At 37.2% G+C, this 18,864-nt stretch overlaps 2 protein-coding genes across 2 annotated transcripts; both read right to left on the bottom strand.

Annotated features, from left to right (window-relative positions):
• Positions 1-3,484: 3,484 nt before the first annotated feature.
• LOC141590709 (G-type lectin S-receptor-like serine/threonine-protein kinase SD1-13) lies at positions 3,485-7,302 on the bottom strand. Its single transcript, XM_074411274.1, has 7 exons — positions 5,983-7,302; positions 5,484-5,575; positions 5,195-5,355; positions 4,804-5,014; positions 4,441-4,678; positions 3,914-4,058; positions 3,485-3,838 (listed from the first exon to the last, which is right to left on the bottom strand). The coding sequence occupies exons 1-7, from the start codon at positions 7,269-7,271 to the stop codon at positions 3,530-3,532; spliced, it is 2,445 nt and encodes an 814-aa protein (XP_074267375.1). The 5' UTR covers positions 7,272-7,302; the 3' UTR covers positions 3,485-3,529.
• Positions 7,303-8,441: 1,139 nt separating this feature from the next.
• LOC141590708 (G-type lectin S-receptor-like serine/threonine-protein kinase SD1-13) lies at positions 8,442-18,341 on the bottom strand. Its single transcript, XM_074411272.1, has 13 exons — positions 16,330-18,341; positions 15,502-15,609; positions 15,227-15,387; positions 14,936-15,146; positions 14,587-14,824; positions 14,335-14,479; positions 14,050-14,257; positions 11,709-11,852; positions 10,754-10,855; positions 10,511-10,641; positions 10,220-10,430; positions 9,871-10,108; positions 8,442-9,758 (listed from the first exon to the last, which is right to left on the bottom strand). The coding sequence occupies exons 1-13, from the start codon at positions 17,708-17,710 to the stop codon at positions 9,584-9,586; spliced, it is 3,453 nt and encodes a 1,150-aa protein (XP_074267373.1). The 5' UTR covers positions 17,711-18,341; the 3' UTR covers positions 8,442-9,583.
• Between the last annotated feature and the right edge of the window lie 523 nt (positions 18,342-18,864).

Genomic DNA, 18,864 nt, shown 5'->3' with positions numbered 1-18,864 from the left:
AAGGTAATTCGATGTATATATTCCTTTTTTCCGTTATTTGACCCGTTTTATGTTTCAGACGTATATATCTATCTTAAGGAAGACCTATCATTTCCTTATCTATCTCAATTAGTCTTGCCGAAGTGACGGATACGTGTCATTGATTTTGTGTATCTAGATTGGTTGACGAAGCACTAAAGACTTATTTTTAAATGAAGACCTATCATTTCCTCATCTAGATTGGTTGACGAAGCACTAAAGACTTATTTTTAAATGAATTATCAAAGTTATGAGAGCCTGAGAGGTGATACTTATTTATACTCATGAGTCATGACTATGTTCGCAACCCGTCAATATCACCATATAGGACTAACTTTAAACTAACCCGATAGAATCCGAAAATTTTTCAAACCGAAATTGATCCGACGATGACCCATAACCTGACACGTCTCGATGATCAGTGATTTAAACCACCCCGAGCCGATATGAACCCGACTCGATATTGACCCGATTAAAGTGATGGTCCAACAATTATTATGCTTAATATTAATCAAAATGAAGGCGATTTAGTGTTTAATTTGATACATTTGACTTAATAATTAAGTAATTAATGAGATAATGGTTGAAAACTAAACTGGCCTGAACTAAATGGAGTTGAACTAAACTGAATGAAGTTGAAGTAAGAGTTAATTTGTGAAGAGATAAGCTGAACTGAATAGAACTGAAATTAAGTCCAAAAGAACATGGCTTTTGGACTTAATTTCAGTTCTAATAAGTCAAGTTCAGCTTCATTAAGTTCAGTTCAGATTAGTTTATTTCAACATTAATATTATTATTCTTATTATATTCTTATTGATACCATTATTATTACATTAATTTATTTACTATTGTTATTGTTATTATTATATATTTATTATTTTACTATTATATTTATTATTAATTTATTCATATTGTTTATATTTTTTTATTTATATTTAATATATTTTTTTTTATTATTATTATATTATTATATTATTATGATTAATGAGAATAATAGTAGTATTGATAATTATTATTATTATTATTTATTATTATTATTATTATATTATTACTATTATATTATTTATTTTTTAGTTATTATTACTAATATATTATTATTATTATTATATTTATTATTATATTTCGATTTTATTTTCTATATATCTTATTAGATTATTATTATTATATTAATATACTACTATTATTATTTATAATATTTATTATTATCTTTTTATTATTATTTCAGTTCACTTTAGTTTAGATAAGTTCAATTCAGCTCCATTAAGTCCAATTCTGTTCAATTCAGACAATTTCAATTCAAAAGAACAGGATCTTAATGCCATAAAACAACTCGAGTTGATAATGTCCGATCCGACACATCATGTAACTCAAAATGACTCGATCCGATAACGACCAACCTGAAATAACCCGAATTTGATATAATCCGCCGACCAAACCAACCCAACCCAATTGACCCAATTAGCACCTCTACCCTCTCTACACCAAAACGGTTTCATACAAGACATGGCCTACAACTCTACAAACTACAAGTCTAAAACATTCCATCGAATATTTGGCGCGCAATACTCGACGACTGTCAAAATGGCGCGGCGTCCATCTTAATTTCAACCCTAATCGTTGATTATGCAATTGCAATCGGATTCCAATTACCAGGTTCTTCCTTAATTTCTCTTAATTTGCGCTGATTTTCGCGATTTCTCACATTGTTGTAGAATGCTGTTGTTAATTACTGAATGCAAGTTTCTGCAATTAGGTCGTGATTTGATTTTTTTGAATTCCTGTCAATTTTTCTGTTGTAATTCTAATGTTATTTAGACATTGCTCATCTGATTGAATGTGAAAGAAGAATATTTTAGGTTTCATCATGCATATAAGTTGCGGTAATACGCTAGGGATGCCGGTCTCACTCTTACCCTTGGATAATCGTCGAAGGAATGGCGATTTTACTTGGACAGCAAAAAAAAGAGGGAAAGGGAGGGAAGGGGGAAGGAAGGAAAGAAAGGGATGGAAGGGGAGGGGAGGGAGAATGGAGGAGGTGATTTCCCCTCCAAATCTTGCCTATATTGATGGGGAAATAATTGCTTTGTAGGAGGGAGATGGAGGGATCCATTTTCCTTTCCCTCCAAATCCTTCTACCTTTATTTTGCTATCCAAACAATGGATTTCTCATCCTTCCAATTCCCTCTCCTTCCTTTCCCTCCAAATTCCTCAATCCAAACACACCCTTTTGGATAGAGGGATTTGGAGGGAAAAGAAAGGGAGGGAGAGTAAGGAATTTAAAATCTCTCATTTGGATAGCAAATGAGGGTGGAAGGAAATGGAGGGGGAGAGATTTGGAGGGATCCAATTTCCTTCCTCCAAGCCTAATCAAAATCTCTCCACAATAGACAAGATTTGGAAGGAAATTGTATCCAAACAACCACACTCCATTCCCCCTCCCCTCCCCTTCTCTCCCTTTCCCTTCCCTCCTTCCCCCTCCCCTCCTTTTCCCTCCACTTTTGCTATCCAAACACACCCTTAAGCTATGTTACTTAGACTCGTTTAGAAGTATCTGACACGGGTGCGTGTCCAAGTGTCGGACTCGGCCCTTTTTTTTTTAAATATGCATATTTTGGTCTAAAATTAGGTGTGTAAGTGTCATACCCATGTCCGAGTGTCGAGTGTCGGACACGGGTACGCGAGGAAATTAGAAGATTCGGAGTAACATAGCCCTTAAGGTGAAATATGGATGATGGCCTAATCCTATTTCAGTTGGTCTTAATTAGGATAGGCATATCCGTTTTATTTCTGAAACGGATCCAAATACTAGCATAGGATAAATGTAGGGATAAATGTAGGGAGTAGGGACAAAGTTTTGCTAATTCCAAGGCAACTTGGCTTATTAGTTGCTAGCTATTTGATCCGTTTTAGTGGTAGAACGGATATACCCCATTTTAAACAAGAATTTGTGATCCTTTCCGTTAATTGTTATTGTTGGAGAATCTACTGTTTTAAGGAGGCCGTGAACCTATCCAATCCTTTTAGTTACGCCACTATGCGTCCAGTGTTGTCTTCAGACAATTCACGTTTTATGCTGTTAAATTCGTCTGATTCGTGAATTTCATGCCTTTGAAACCTCATAGTAGAAACAAACAGATACGGACTAACAATTACATTAAAAATTACCTCAGTCACCTCACTTTCTAACTTTTGACTACGCCACTGTTTCTAGGACATCCACTTTTGTTGTTGCATGCCTATCTACATTACTAGAAATACAGTATGAGAATAGTATGATACGAAAAACGCAATATTATTACTGATATAGAGTGATAAATACAGAAAATGGCAACTTACATTCTATGAAGTGCTTGATGTACAATTTTCAAATCTTTTGTAATATAATTATAGGCAAAGAAATCAATGCCTATATTTATGCTCTCTTCGAGAACTTCTTGTGGATGTTTACATAATGGATGCTCAAAACTGTTCAGTTTTGAAACAAATTCTGATGTTCTTAGAATCCCTGAACCTATCGACCACTGATATTTGTGATGGAAAGGCCATTTTTGGAACTTGTCTTGTGGCTTTGTGTACTAGTACTTGATGTATCATGCATAAATCGAGTGAAACCTGGTGGCTTAGGCTTTTGAAAGCCTGCTGTATTTGACGCACTAAGCTTTGTGATGACATCTGATATGTCCGGTCTATCTTGAGCATATTCCTGAACACAAAGAAGCCCCACATGTATGCATTTTGAGATTTTTGCTTCAAAACCTTGATAAGCTATTACCGGATCAATCAAGGAAATGTCATTGTCCTCATTCCACTGTTTCCATACCTACATCAGTGAGATATATAAGAGGAAAGATCAAAGGATAAACAAGTTTTATTCATTTATCTAGGCAGGACTTACATATCCTAAAAGGCTCAATGACGACTCATCAATCCATCGAGTCTTTTTACCAGTTATTATCTCCAACAACAAGACTCCGAAGCTAAATACATCTGATTTTTCAGAGAAACGCCCATCGATTGCATACTCAGGAGGCATGTAGCCACTGCAATAGGTAAGAATATTAAGTCAATATATACTCCCTCCATTCAACTCCACTTTACAACTTTCTTTTATCACGTTTGCCAACGCAGTTTTTATACGATAAATATCTTTATCATTAGCCGCGTATTTCCAAAAATTATAAAAGTTAGATATTTTTAATGTACTCTTAAAGACGAATCAAATAAGATCCCACATGAATATATTTTCACTTATGTATCGAGAGAAAATTGAAGTTGAATGTCCGCTTGTGAATAGTGCGCAAAATAGAAAGTTGCAAAGTGGAGTTGAATGGAGGGAGTAGTTAATAATAAGTACCTGTAGTTCCCTTGGTCTCTTAAAACAGGATGATTGAAATCCAAAAAAGAATGTGTATTAGAACTTACTATGTTCCTACAACCCTTGTGGTATTAGCCTCAATTTGGCTACCTCCGAAAATCCGTGCCATGCCAAAATCTGAAATCTTTGGGTTGAGGTTTTCATCAAGCAAAATGTTGGCAGCTTTGAGATCTCTGTGAATGATCTTGAGACGGGAATCTCGATGTAGATAGAGAAGGCCTCGGCATATCCCTTCTATAATACTGTAACGCTTCTTCCAATCAAGGATTCCCTTTTTCTGAGGATCTGGTCAAGAATTACAATAGTGAGCTCCTCAATAGTTTATAATACCATAGTTGAAAAATAATGAGGGACAAGAAGGATTCTGATTTTTTTTTTAAATCATGGAATATTTCGTAAGATGTACGAACCAAAAAGAAATGCATCCAAACTTTTGTTGGGCATGTAGTCATAAATGAGCATTCTTTCAAGGCGTTCCACACAGCAGCCCAACAGTTTGATGAGATTTCGGTGCTGCAGCTTGGAAATAACCAACACCTCATTCATGAACTCTTCTACCCCTTGTCTAGAGGTTCCTGATAATCTTTTTATGGCTACTTCCTGTCCATCTTCCAGTGTACCCTGCAGTTAAAAGACGATAAGGTTAAACTTCATCCGTCCCAGTCATTTGCTTACCTTTGATTAAAATATCCTTAACGAAGAATAAAAAAGAGAAACAAAATATTGGAACAAAGGGAGTATCAGATAATGGACCAATATATTCCAATCTCCAAACTCTTTTGGACAACTTCTAAATCCTACCTTATACACCGGACCGAATCCTCCTTGTCCAAGCTTATTACTTTCTTGGAAGTTGTTTGTAGCAGCAGAAAGTTTTTCAAACTTGAACAATGGTAGCTCTTCAAATTTATCAAGGCTTGGATTCTCCTCTAAAATGTCCAACGACGTATTGTTCCTCTTTGCTGATTATTTCAACAATCACAGGTTACTGTTAGCTTAAAAAAAAAATATTCTCTTTAAGGTTTTGTAGATTTCCCTTTATACTGTTAGCTATATGCCTATATCCAAAGGTTTGAAATTGAGTTGTCACCTTGTCTAGCCTTTCTTCTACACAAGAAATACAGAATGGCGACTAGTGTGGCTGCCCCTGAAACTGTTGTTACTGTAACAATTATTTTCAGCCTTTTGTTATCACCTGAAAACAAAAGAGATATTAGTGAAACCGAAGTTGTGCTGTGTCTTGTTTGAGAGAGGTAATTATTACCGAGGTAATATAGCTCGGAACAAAAGGAAAGATGAAGAAAAATATGGTAATGGATGCTGGAAAAAGGGGGTGATTTGGGACGACAATTACTCCAAACATGGAGGAATGTTTTAACCTAAGGAAAGATGGGTAACTATTACCCTCCTTTATTTCCATCCTTTGCCACCCTCACTTTCCTCCATTTTCCTTTTGTTTAGAGCTCTTACTACTCATATAGCAATTACTCTCAACCTAAGTAAGGCCTGAAAAGAAAATATTTGTCTAGAATTGCCCTCCTTCCCTCATCACAAGCAAGGCATGAGAAGAAAATGTTTACCTACGTTACCATAGTGCCGAGTCCCTAAGAAGAAAATATTTACCTAGCTCTGAATGTGAGAGCCGGAGGTATAAAGTGATGCCACTAGATGAAAACTGCTGTGTATCTATCAATTTTTCAGTCCAAGTCATGCATCCCACACCAATATCAAATGCATAAGCTAAGCATGAGCAGTTTGACAACCACTGCCTCCTGCAGGCGTCTTGATCTAATCCTTGCAACCAATTAGTATCTGCTGGGGGTTTCATCATGGGGAGACTTAAAAACCCGTCCTCTTTGGTACCTTGTATCCCACAAAGCAATTGCTTCGCCCGGGTACACCCATTACTCCAATTTCCGGATTCCCACTCCTGTCTAACATTTGGCTCAAAGCCCTTCAGACACTTACAAATCGGAGAACTCAGAGTGTTGCAGCTTCCATATTCTCCGCACTTTCCATAAAACCCACATTCATTATCCGGGGCTTCCCATATGGCATTCCATTCTCCCTTAGCATCATCCCAGTACTGATGTCTTGCAGTTCCTTGGTAGGATAACTCATAGTTTGTTAAATGGAATGGGGGATTATAAAACTCTAAGGAGGTGTTACCTTTGCCATCAGTCTGAATAATAATCCCATGACTTTGGAAATCAGGAACTGCAATTTCGATTCCGAGAAACGTGTTACCATTCCATGGCCCACTTCGATAATACCGGCGATCCTTGTCCGAAATAAAGAATTCCGGAAGAACACTAGGGCCAAGGGCAGTGAAAAATCGACCTTGAGAAGGATCTGAAGGGTTTTTCCATGCTTGGATGATAGAGTCTTTACCAGTAGCTTTGTTATAAGCGAGGCTCATATGGGGCAAAAGAGTGTTTGTTGGATGATCAAAGCTTTGCCATATAATGTTATTATCATAACTGAACAACACTAAGTTTCCTGAATCTAGAAGCTGAGCTTTTGACATGTTAGTGGCCAACTGTGAGAGTGTGACATTTGATGACCAGAGGATATGCTTTTGACCACTTAGTACCTGAAGATTGCCATCCTTGGAAATTTGAAATGAACCTGATGGGTCGTTTAATGGGCTGTTCCTATTTGCAACCCACACTACTTTCATCATAGGAAGCTTATTATAGTAGATACCGACATAGCGATTTGTAGTGTTTGGTGGACTGAAAAATGCCAGTTTGAATGTTCCATTGCTGGAGACTATTGCTTCTGCATCTTTGAGGAAGTATGTGGTTGTGATGCTGTCTGAAGCATTGCAGATTATGTTTAAGTACGACAGAAAGAGAATTTTTCTCAAAGATGACATTGGTTTCAGAGTTTCAGTTTCTGGTGTTTAGAAAAGATGAGCTGGTTTTTCAAATTACAGACTGCGATCAAGTACAACCTCTATTGGTCAATGAATAAACTGCCCCATAAAGTTTGTGAATTGACGAACTTGAAAGTTCAAAGTGCCATAATAATTAAAATGATTGAATTAGATTGATATTTCCCTGGACCGTGTATGCAGCAAAATGTTGCATGCAGAAAAAAGCTTCAAATCAAGTAGTTCTCGATGTTACATGTATTTTTTTCCTTTTAAGTCTTGGTTTTAAGTTTCAACTCCTCTATCCCATTTATATTATCTCACTTGTTTTTCTTGATCAAACTGTGACAACTTGTTTTTCATGATCAAACGTCTGATATATTAAATTAAATGTGACAATTAAACCCGGCATATTTCATATAGTTGGAAAAAAATTTACGGTCAAAGTTGTCACCGTCGATCATAAAGTTAAAAGGAGACTATATCAGATGTGGGTAGTATGGTTATTTGAATGACATGCCTGTGAGTCTGTGACACTGCTAGTTTCTTTTGAGTAGTTCATTATTCAGTCAGGTTGAATATGGGTGAATGATAAACTGACCCAGCTAAGTCTAGAGCTGTCAACCTCAAGCTTCAATGTTGAAAGCAATATGACTATATGAGGCAAATTCATTGTTATGATGTCACATTTATAAGTTTAAACAAATGTCAATATGGTGTGTTTGACTTTGATGGTTATGTCAGATACGTTGCTGGAAAGTTCTTGCATAAAGAATGGTGTTGCCATTAATGCGGAGTATCGTAATATACGAGTTTGCAAGACATTACAGGTCAGAAATAACACTGTAAACCTATTTCAGTAATGCCATTATATGTATGTATCTTCATCCTTTCAGCTTTAATTGATGTGATTATAGGAGGACCTCCCTCTGTCATATGTTGTTTTGCTAATGTTATGTACAGTTGCTTTAATTAATGTGATTATTAGAATATTAGGAATTGACCTAAGAAATGGAGACTGAAAGTTTACATTTACAATTTATTATGATAACTTGTCATATGAAGTATAGATAATCAACTATCCATCCAAATTTTATTTTATTTTAAATTTTTACTAATATGCTTAACGAGTTAGAAATGTATGGCTAGCTAACAGTCGTGGAGGAGTCGAGTTATATTTTCTCCGAGGAGTCAGTTTAATGGGCTGCTTGTGTTTGTAACCTAGACTATTTGAATGACGGTAAAGCTCACTGTGGCCAGATACCGAGATTAGTGACATAGTGGCTCGTAGTGTTTGATGGACTGAAAACTGTTAGCTTCAACATTCTATTTCTGGAAACTATTATGTTGATTCTGGAACTGTGATGAAGTACAGTAAGCAGTGCCATTACTTTTTTGAATGTTAGATGGCGGGCTTACCATGAAGTGCGGCACAGTGATTCTCAGTCTAGTGGTTTGTTAGAGAATCTTTGAATAAATGAAACGAAATGAGTGAGACAGAGGAAGTACTAGAAGTTGACCAAATGAAAAATATACATAGTAGTTAAAATAGAAGCTAGTGCTCAAATAGTAAAGTATTAAGAGGCCCGAAATAGAATCCTTGACAAAGATTGAGTGTATGAACGTGGCTGGACGTGAATTTTATATTCTACTTCTGCTGGAAACTGTAATATTTAGGAGGTGCGCCTGTTAAGGAGTTGAGGTTTTGTTGTTGCACTCCTATATACATTTGAAGTATAGTTTGAGAAAAAAAAATGGTACAGTAATGAAACAGAATATTAGTGATGGAAAGCCTGTTAGCTTACAACAATCTTAAGTAAAACTTTCTAATATTTCAAATAGCTTATGAGATTTTTTAATAACTTGCGACAAGGATGCTTTCTTCTAGAACTTCTAGCGGAGACTACACTAAGCGCGCTCATAAATTTTCAGTTTCAAAACCTGTTGTTCTTAAAACCTTGAACCTATCGACCACTAATATTAGTGATGGAAAGCCCATTAATGGAACATGTCTGGTGGCTTTGCATATGGGTATTTGATGTATCGCGCATAAATCGAGTGAAACCTGGTGGCTTAGGCTTTTCAAAGCTTGAATTTGACGCACTGAGCTTTGCGATGACATCCGAGATGTCTGGTCTATCTTGAGCATATTCCTGAACACAAAGAAGCCCCACATGTATGCATTTTGAGATCTCTGCTTCAAAACCTTGATAAGCTATTACCGGATCAATCAAAGAAATGTCGTTGTCCTCATTCCATTGTTTCCATACCTACGTAAATGAGATATATAAGAAGAAAAGCAAAGGATGAACCAGTTAAGGCCATATTTTTTTGCTAGGACTTACATATCCTAGAAGGCTCAATGACGACTCGTCAAACCATCGAGTCCTTTTACCAGTTATTATCTCCAACAACAAGACTCCAAAGCTAAATACATCTGACTTTTCAGAGAAACGCCCTTCAATTGCATACTCAGGAGGCATGTAGCCGCTGCATTAAGTAATTGCAGAACACTAAGCCAATATATAATAGTAAGTACTTCTCTTTGTCTCTTAGAACAGGCTGACTGAAAACCAAACAAGAATTAAAATTAGAAACTCACTATGTTCCTACAACCCTTGTGGTGTCTGCTTCGCTTTGGCTACCTCTAAAAATCCGTGCCATTCCAAAATCTGAAATTTTTGGGGTGAGGTTCTCATCAAGCAAAATGTTGGCAGCCTTGAGATCTCTGTGAATGATTTTGAGACGTGAATCTCGATGAAGATAGAGAAGGCCTCGGCATATCCCTTCTATAATACTGTAACGTTTCTTCCAATCAAGGATTCCCTTTTTCTGAGGATCTGGTCAAGAAGTACAATAGTTAACCTTTCAGTAGTTTATAATACGATAGTTAACCTTTCAGTAGTTTGCCGGTTATTAAGATCTTGAAATATTTCAGAAGGTATACGAACCAAAAAGAAATGCATCCAAACTTTTGTTGGGCATGTAGTCATAAATTAGCATTCTTTCATGGCGTTCTACGCAGCAGCCCAAAAGTTTGACAAGATTCCGATGCTGAAGTTTAGAAATCACCAACACCTCGTTCATGAACTCTTCTACTCCTTGTGTAGAGGTTCCTGATAATCTTTTTATTGCTACTTCCTGTCCATCATCCAATGTTCCCTGCAGTTAAATATATGGCTAGGTTCTCAGGCAATGCGCTGATAAATTTTAAGTTCTTTCAGGCTAGCATAATTCCCTACCTTGTACACTGGACCGAATCCTCCTTGTCCAAGCTTATTACTGTCTTGGAAATTGCTTGTTGCAGCTGCAAGTTTTTCAAACTTGAACAATGGTAGCTCTTCAAATCTTTCAAGGCTTTGATTTTTCTCTGCTGATTTTTTCATCAATGACAAGTTACTGTTAGCTTTAGGAAACAAATCTTAAGGTTTGAGAATTCCCCGTCAATGTTAGCTATATCCAAGGGTTTTGATTTGAGTTGTCACCTTGTTTAGCCTTTCTTCGACACAGGAAGTAGACAATGGCCACTAGTGTGGCCCCTGAAACTGCTGTGACTGTGACAATTATTTTCAGCCTTTTGTTAATACCTGAAAACAACGGAGATATTTTATGGATCTAAAGGTGTGCTTCATTTTTTATACCAAGGGATTGAGAACTCAGAACAAAAGGAAAGATGAAGAAAACGGTTGTAGTGGATGGTGGAGAAAGACGGTGATGGGGGCAATTACTCCAATATGGGGATAATGTATTAACCTATGGGCTTTGGGTAATTACTACCGCCTCTAATCATGTATGGAGAAACTATTGCTCTCATCCTAAGCAAGTTCCGAGCAGAAAATATTTACCTACAATTACCCTCATCCAAGCAATGCCTGAGGGTAATTGTAGGTAAATATTTACTACCGCCTCTAATCATGTATGGAGAAACTATAACCTGTCGGGTATTCGAGCCGGGTAGGACCACTAGGGCGGTAAAGTTCTCATGAGTAATTTTGGATGTTATTTGTATGCCCGTCCTTCAAGTCTTAGTTTCAACTCCTCCATGCAATGTATATTATATCATTTGATTTTCATGGTCAAACAATGTCAATTTTGACTGCTGTTTTCTCAATATAAAGTAGTTGGTCTGATATAGACAGTATTGTTATTATAATGTCATGCCTGTGACACATGTCTGACAAAGTCAAATGGAGATAGTATAACTATTGGTGAGTGTAAAACTGGCCCAGTTGACTCTCGAGCTGTCAAGCTAGAAAGTTCAAAGTAATACTCAGGACACAAATTGATTATTATTATTATTCTGATGTGACATTCAATGGTTGAACAAGTGAGTATGTGATGTGTATTTTTTTTATGGTTATATCAGATACGCTGCTTGAAAGGTATTCTTGCTTAAAGAATGGCGTTGCAATCAATGGGAAGTCCGGAGTATCGTATTACCTGATATTGCAAGACATTGCAGGTCATTTTTAACATACTTTGCTGTATAGTTGTAAGTCCTCCTGGATTGTTTCTGCTCAAAGATTATGATACTATGATGCTTTAAACTCTCCATGTTTTTCTTTTTGTTATTTACTGCCTTTTCTTCAAACAATGTAAAATTGTAATTTGATTGATGTTACGTGATTGTGTTTCTGAGTCATTACTCACTAGTATTAACTGGTCTTGACTCTTGACCAAGTTGGATTCTGAGTCTAATTATGTTCTTTGTTATGTTGATTGTATTCAGGCTCCTTCTGTAATTGTTTCTCTTCAGCTTGTGCTGGGCTTGCAGGTCAGTGCTTTTTTCCCCTTTCTCACACCCTTGCACTGAAACGGAAGAGCAGTCGGCCATATGGGCCTGTTGCCAACGTCTTTGACTCTATAGAACCGGTATCTCAAGTCCTGTAGGATTATAGTTCTAGTATAGTAGTATGCCATATATAAGTTGTGGGGGATCGATCCGCAGACCTCCCTACCAAGCGCAGCCCCATGCTACCACTGCGCCAACCAACGATTGGTACCTTTAACTACATTGTTAATATGCCAAATTTTATCATGGCCTCGCCAAAATTTGTTTATATGAGTAGTAAAGATTTTAATTTTTTTAAAAAGTACTCACATTTATTAAAACTCAATTGATCCTCTATGAGTGTATAATACGATTTTGCCGTATTAAAACGTAAAACCGATCCACAAATCAAACATACAGTTGCAAAAACTAAAAAAAACGACTACCAAAAACCCACTTTACACAAATTTGCGAAAAATAAAAATCAAGTCGCCCCATTAAGCTGTCTTCGGTAATCAGTACAGGTAAATAATCAACTTCCCTCGAATATTTGGCGCGCAATGCTCAACAGCCGTCAAAATGTCTTCCATAATGCCGTTAATTTCATCCCTAAACCCTAATTATTGGTTCTGCAATTGAAATCGGACTCTTATTACCAGGTTCTTCCCTAATTCCTTTTAATTTGCGCAAATTTGATTCCGTGATTTCTCATATTCCTAGAGAATGTCGTTTTTAATTATTGAATGCAATTTTATGCGATTAGGTCTTGATTTTTTTTGTGATTTTTGAATTTCTGTCAGTTTTTCAATAGCAATTTTTATCATGCACATAAGCTGCGGTAATAGTTAGGGGTGGCAGTCGATCTTTACCCGTGAATATCCGTTTATCCTAAATTTAATTGGTTGGATATGGATGGCAATTTTTGTAAAAATTTAGGGTATGGATTTGGTTGTTGGATAGTTTGTTTCCGTAATGTTAGGGACAATGTTAAGGTAGAAGATCATTGATTGGGTTTCAACCATCACCTTAAGGTATAAGACACGGTTACAATATCGGATTTTGATTGGGGGGTGGGGATTGGACGAAGTCGAATCCCGGTTAAAAAAATTATGTTAAGGAGGACGGGCTTGGATGTTATGTCTTACTAAAAAAACATTCTCTCTCCCATTCAACTAGTTTTTTTGCGTTTGAATTAAGTATTCCTCACAAAATAATGAAAATGTAAAGAAGTAGTTGAATGGGAGAGAGTAATATCTAGGGGGTCGACTGTCGAGGTCATTGTCCAACCCTTAAGGTCATCGACAGGTTAAGGAGGGTCGGGCTTGAATATTACTCCATAGGTAGTAGTATTGCTAGACAAAGCAATATTTAGGGGAACCAGGGACCTGTCCATCCCTTTTAGTTTCAAAGTACAACACTAAGTGTCTAGTGGCTTCTTCGTTCAGACATCTGACGTATTACGTTGTTAAATTTTCTGATTTGTAAATTTAACGCCTTAGAAACTCCATAATAAATACAGCTAAATAACAATTACATTAAAACTGACGCCACACTATAGAACCGCTACACCACTGGTTTAAGGTCATCCACTTGGTTAATAAGTTAAGATTTTGTTGTTGCATTCTGATATACATTTCTAGAATATAGTATGAGAAATGTATGGTTCTAAAAACAAATTGTTTTAGTATAATACAGGAAAAGCCAATTTACAAATTTACAATAGTTTCTAGTACTTGTATGAAGTGCTTTTACTGTAAAACATTTATAGATGTTTTTATAATATAACTATAGGCAAAGGCATCAATGCCTATTATTCATGCTGTCTTCGAGAACTTCTTTTGGATGTTACATAAAGGAGGCTCATAAGTGTTCAGTTTCAAAACTAATTCTGATGTTCTTAGAATCCTTGAACCTATCGAGCGCTGATATTTGTGATGGAAAGTTCATTTGTGGAACTTGTCTGGTGGCTTTGGGTACTAGAATTTTTAGCATGCATAAGTCGAGTGAAACCCGGTTGCTTAGGTTTTTCAAATTCTGCGGTACTTGAAGCACTAAGTTTTGCGATGACATCAGACATGTCTGGTCTATCTTGAGCATATTCCTGAACACAAAGAAGCCCCACATGAATGCATTTTGAGATCTCTGCTTCAAAACCTTGATAAGCTATTACCGGATCAATCAAAGAAATGTGGTCGTCCTCATTCCATTGTTTCCATACCTACGTAAATGAGATATATAAGAAGAAAAGCCAAGGATCAATCAAAGTTAAAGCCATATTTTTTTGGTAGGACTTACATATACTAGAAGGCTGAATGAGGACTCGTCAAACCATCGAGTCCTTTTACCAGTTATTATCTCCAACAACAAGACTCCGAAGCTAAATACATCTGACTTGTCAGAGAAACGCCCTTCCATTGCATACTCAGGAGGCATGTAGCCGCTGCATTAAGTAATTGCAGAACATTAAGCCAATATATAATAGTAAGTACTTCTCTTTGTCTCTTAGAACAGGATGACTGAAAACAAGAATGAAAATTAGAAACTCACTATGTTCCTACAACCCTTGTGGTGTCTGCTTCACTTTGGCTACCACCAAAAATCCGTGCCATGCCAAAATCTGAAATTTTTGGGTTGAGGTTCTCATCAAGCAAAATGTTGGCAGACTTGAGATCTCTGTGAATGATTTTGAGACGCGAATCTCGATGAAGATAGAGAAGGCCTCGGCATATCCCTTCTATAATAGTGTAACGTTTCTTCCAATCAAGGATGCCTTTTTTCTGATGATCTGGTAAAAAAGTACAATAGTTAACCATTCAGTAGTTTATAATACGACAGTTAACCTTTCAGTAGTTTACTGGTTATTAAGATCATGAAATATTTCAGAAGATATACGAACCAAAAAGAAATGCATCCAAGCTTTTGTTGGGCATGTAGTCATAAATTAGCATTCTTTCAAGGCGTTCTACGCAGCAGCCCAAAAGTTTGACTAGATTCCGATGCTGAAGTTTAGAAATCAACAACACCTCGTTCATGAACTCTTGTACCCCTTGTGTAGAGGTTCCTGATAATCTTTTTATTGCTACTACCTGTCCATCATCCAATGTTCCCTGCAGTTAAATATATGGTTAGGTTCTTAGGCAATGCACTGATAAATTTTAAGCTCTTTCAGGCTAGCATAATTCCCTACCTTGTACACTGCACCGAATCCTCCTTGTCCAAGCTTATTACTGTCTTGGAAATTGCTTGTTGCAACTGCAAGTTTTTCTAACGTGAACAATGGTAGCTCTTCAAATCTATCAAGGCTTTGATTTTTCTCTACGATTTCCAGCCACTTATTGATCCCCTCTGCTGATTTTTTCAACAATGACAAGTGACTGTTAGCTATAGAAAAAAAATCAAGGTTTGAAAGTTTCCCCGTCATAAGGTTGGCTATATCCACGGGTTTTGATATTGAATTGTCACCTTGTTTAGCCTTTCTTCGACACAGGAAGTAGACAATAGCAACTAGTGTGGCAGCCCCTGAAATTGCTGTGACTGGGACAATTATTTTCAGCCTTCTGTTGTTATTACCTGAAAACAACAGAGATATTTTATGGATCCAAAGGTGTGCTTCATTTTTGAAACTACGGGATTGAGAGCTCGGAATAAAAGGAGAGATGAAGAAAACTGTCGGTAGTGGATGGTGGATAAAGACGGTGATGGGGGGGCAATTACTCCAATATGGGGGTAACCTACGGGTGGGTTGGGGAAGTGGGAACTACTACCGCCTCTAATCATGTGTGGAGAAATTGTTAGGCTCTGTTTGGCAAGGCATTTCAAGTACCTTATTTTTTTTGTAAGCCTTTGGGCAAGTAGCTTATTTTACCAAATAAGCAACCTGAAATGAAATGATACCTAGAGAAGCATTTGAGATTTCAGTTACCTGATTTGATTTGATTTTCCTTTTTTACCCCTTAAATCTATACTATTAAGTAATTATCATATCCTTTTACGCCATTTCACCAAATCAGTTACCTTTTCAGTTAGTTTGCCAAACATTTTTTTATATAATCAGCTACCTTATCAGTTCCTAATATTCAGCTACCTTATTAGTTAACTTTTCAGGTTTTTTACTAAACAGAGCCTTAGCCTCCCTTCGTCATTTCCTGTAGAGAAACTATTACTCTCATCCTAATCAAGTTCCGAGAAGAAAACATTTACCTACAATTATCCTCATCCCAAACAACACCTATGAAGAAAACATTTTTCTACAATTATACTCATCCAAGCCCCTAAGAAGAAAACAATTACCTAGCTCTGAATGTGCCAGCCGTAAGTATAAATCTACGCCGTTAGATGTAAACTGTTGTGCATCTATCAAGTTTCCACTCCAAGTCATGCATCCTAAGCCAAGATCGAATGCATAAGCTAAGCATGAGCAGTTTGACAAGCATTGGCTCCTACAAGCGTTCTGATCCACTCCTTGCGACACATTAGTATTTGCTGGGGGTTTCACATTCGGTAGACTAAAAAACACATCCTCTTTGGCACCTTGAATTCCACAAAGCAATTTTGTCTTCCGAGTACACCCACTGCTCCAGTTTCCTGTGCTCCATTCTTGCCTAATCTTTGGCTCAAAACCCTCCAGACACTTACAAATTGGTGAACTCAGAGAGTTGCAGCTTCCATATTCTCCGCACCTTCCATAGACGTCACATTCGTTTGATGGGGCCTGCAATATCTCCTTCCAATCTCCCTTTGTATCGTCCCAGTCCTGTTGTACTACAATTCCTTGGTAGGATAACTCATAGTTTGTCAAAGGGAATGAAGGAGCAGAATACTGTAGTGAGGTGTTTCCGTGGCCATCAATCTGAATAGTAATCCCATGAGTTTGGTTGTTGGGAGCTTTAACGTCGATCCCAAGGTAAAGGAAACCATTCCACGGTCCGCTTCGATAATACAGGCGACCCATGTCCCATATAAATATCTCAGGAGGAACAATAGGACCAAGGCCAGAGACAAATCGTCCTTCAGAAGGATCTGAAGGGTTTTTCCATGCTTGGATTGTTGAGTGTTTAGCAGTAGCTTTGTTATAAACAAGGCTCATATGGGGCAAAAGAATGTTTGTTGGATGATCAAAACTCTGCCATATAATGTTATTATCGGAACTGAACAACACTAAGTTTCCTGAATCTAGAAGCTGAGCTTTCGACACATTAGTAGCATTAGTAGCTACCTGGAAGTTTGTGACATTTGATGACCACAGTATATGTTTTTGACCGTTTAATACCTGAAGATTGCCATCCTTGGAAATTTGAAATGAGCCCGATGAGTCGTTTAACGGGTTGTTCCTATTTGCAACCCACACTGCTTTCATCGTAGGAAGCTTATTATAGTAGATACCGACATAGCGATTTGTAGTGTTTGGTGGACTGAAAAATGCCAGTCTGAACGTTCCATTGCTGGAGACTATTGATTCTTCATTTTTTAGGAAGGTTGTGGTGTTTATGCTGTCTGAAGCGTTGCATATTACGTTTAAGAAAGACAGAAACAGAAGTACTTTCAGAGATGACATTGGTTTCAGTTTCTGGTGTTGACAAAAAATGAACTGATTTTGTTTTTCTTTTGATGTATACCATCTAGTTGAGTCCGGATTTGAGTTGACATGAGTAATTTTTATTGTTTCTTGCATGCCGGTTGTTCAAGTCTTAGTTTCAACTCCTCCTTCCAATGTATATTATATCATTTGATTTTAGACATGTCGAACGGGCGGGTTACGAGTCGGGTAGTTTCGGGTTCGGGTAAAATACAGGTCGGGAGTACTTGGGGTCGGGTAAAATACGGATTGAGTCTATATGGGTTTCGGGTAGGGTCGGGTAAAAAAATGGGTCGATCAACAACTTTTTCTAGCATTTTTAAACTCTTACTCGTCTTTGTCAAATTAATTGTCACGATTCTCGCCATCACCACCACCGTTCCAATAAGATGGTAGTGATGACGTCGCATGTGACGGGTCAAAACGGGTTCGGGTTGAAAATCGGGTTATTTACGGGTAGGGTTACGGTCAGTTTTCGGGCCAGGTCAGGTTTTTACAAGTCTATTTGATTTTCATGGTCAAGTCAAGTTTGACTGCTAATTATGATCAGACTTGGGTCATGCCTGTGATACATGGGAGATAGTATATAAATAGTAAAATTGGCCGACTTGATGCCTGTAGAGCCGTCAAGCTTGAAAGTTCAAAGTACTGACATAAATTTATTATTCTGATTTGACATTTAATGGTTGAACAAGTGATAACTGTATTTGTATTTCTTTGATGGTTACATCAGATACGTCGCCTGAAAGGTTTTCTTGCATAAAGAATGGTGTTTTAATCAATGCGGAGTCCGCATATTACCTGAATTTGCAAGACATTGCAGGTCAGAATAACACTGCAAATCTAGTTCATTTGTATTATTCTATGTTTCTTCATCCTTCGGGGATATTTTAATGACGTCAAGACGATGTCAAAATTAACATACTTTGCTGCATAGTTGTACGAACCTATGTAAGACCTGCTGGATTGTTTCTGCTCAAAGATTATGATAATATGATGCTTTAAAACTCTTCTGTTTTTCTCAACATATCAAACTTCGGACAATGTGAACTAGTAATTTGATTGATGTTACGCGATTGTGTTGTTCCTGAGTCATTAGGGTTAGCTGGTCTTGACTCTTGACCAAGTTGGATTCTGAGTCTAATTTTTTTCTTTGTTATGTTGATTGTATTCTGGCTCCTGCAATAATTTTTTTTCCCTTCAGCTTTTACTCGGCTGACAGATCAGTGTTTTTTTTTCCCGTCTCACAA

Source organism: Silene latifolia, chromosome 7 (genome assembly GCF_048544455.1).
Source record: "Silene latifolia isolate original U9 population chromosome 7, ASM4854445v1, whole genome shotgun sequence".
Taxonomy (NCBI): domain Eukaryota; kingdom Viridiplantae; phylum Streptophyta; class Magnoliopsida; order Caryophyllales; family Caryophyllaceae; genus Silene; species Silene latifolia.
This window is presented reverse-complemented; position numbering and strand designations above follow the sequence as displayed.

Bases quoted from the DNA above. Each gene is read 5' to 3' on its own strand.
- LOC141590709 (XM_074411274.1), bottom strand. From the start codon at position 7,271: ATGTCATCTTTGAGAAAAATTCTCTTTCTGTCGTACTTAAACATAATC. The intron at 5,356-5,483 runs GTGACAACTCAA...TGAAATAATCAG, and splicing joins TAGAAGAAAGGCTAGACAAG to CAAAGAGGAACAATACGTCG. The intron at 4,059-4,440 runs GTAAGTTCTAAT...TACCTATTGCAG, and splicing joins ACAAGGGTTGTAGGAACATA to TGGCTACATGCCTCCTGAGT.
- LOC141590708 (XM_074411272.1), bottom strand. From the start codon at position 17,710: ATGCAAGAAACAATAAAAATTACTCATGTCAACTCAAATCCGGACTCA. The intron at 11,853-14,049 runs GTTTCACTCGAC...CATTGTTTGAAG, and splicing joins TGAAAAACCTAAGCAACCGG to AAAAGGCAGTAAATAACAAA. The intron at 10,431-10,510 runs GTAGGGAATTAT...ATTTAACTGCAG, and splicing joins GATTCGGTCCAGTGTACAAG to GGAACATTGGATGATGGACA.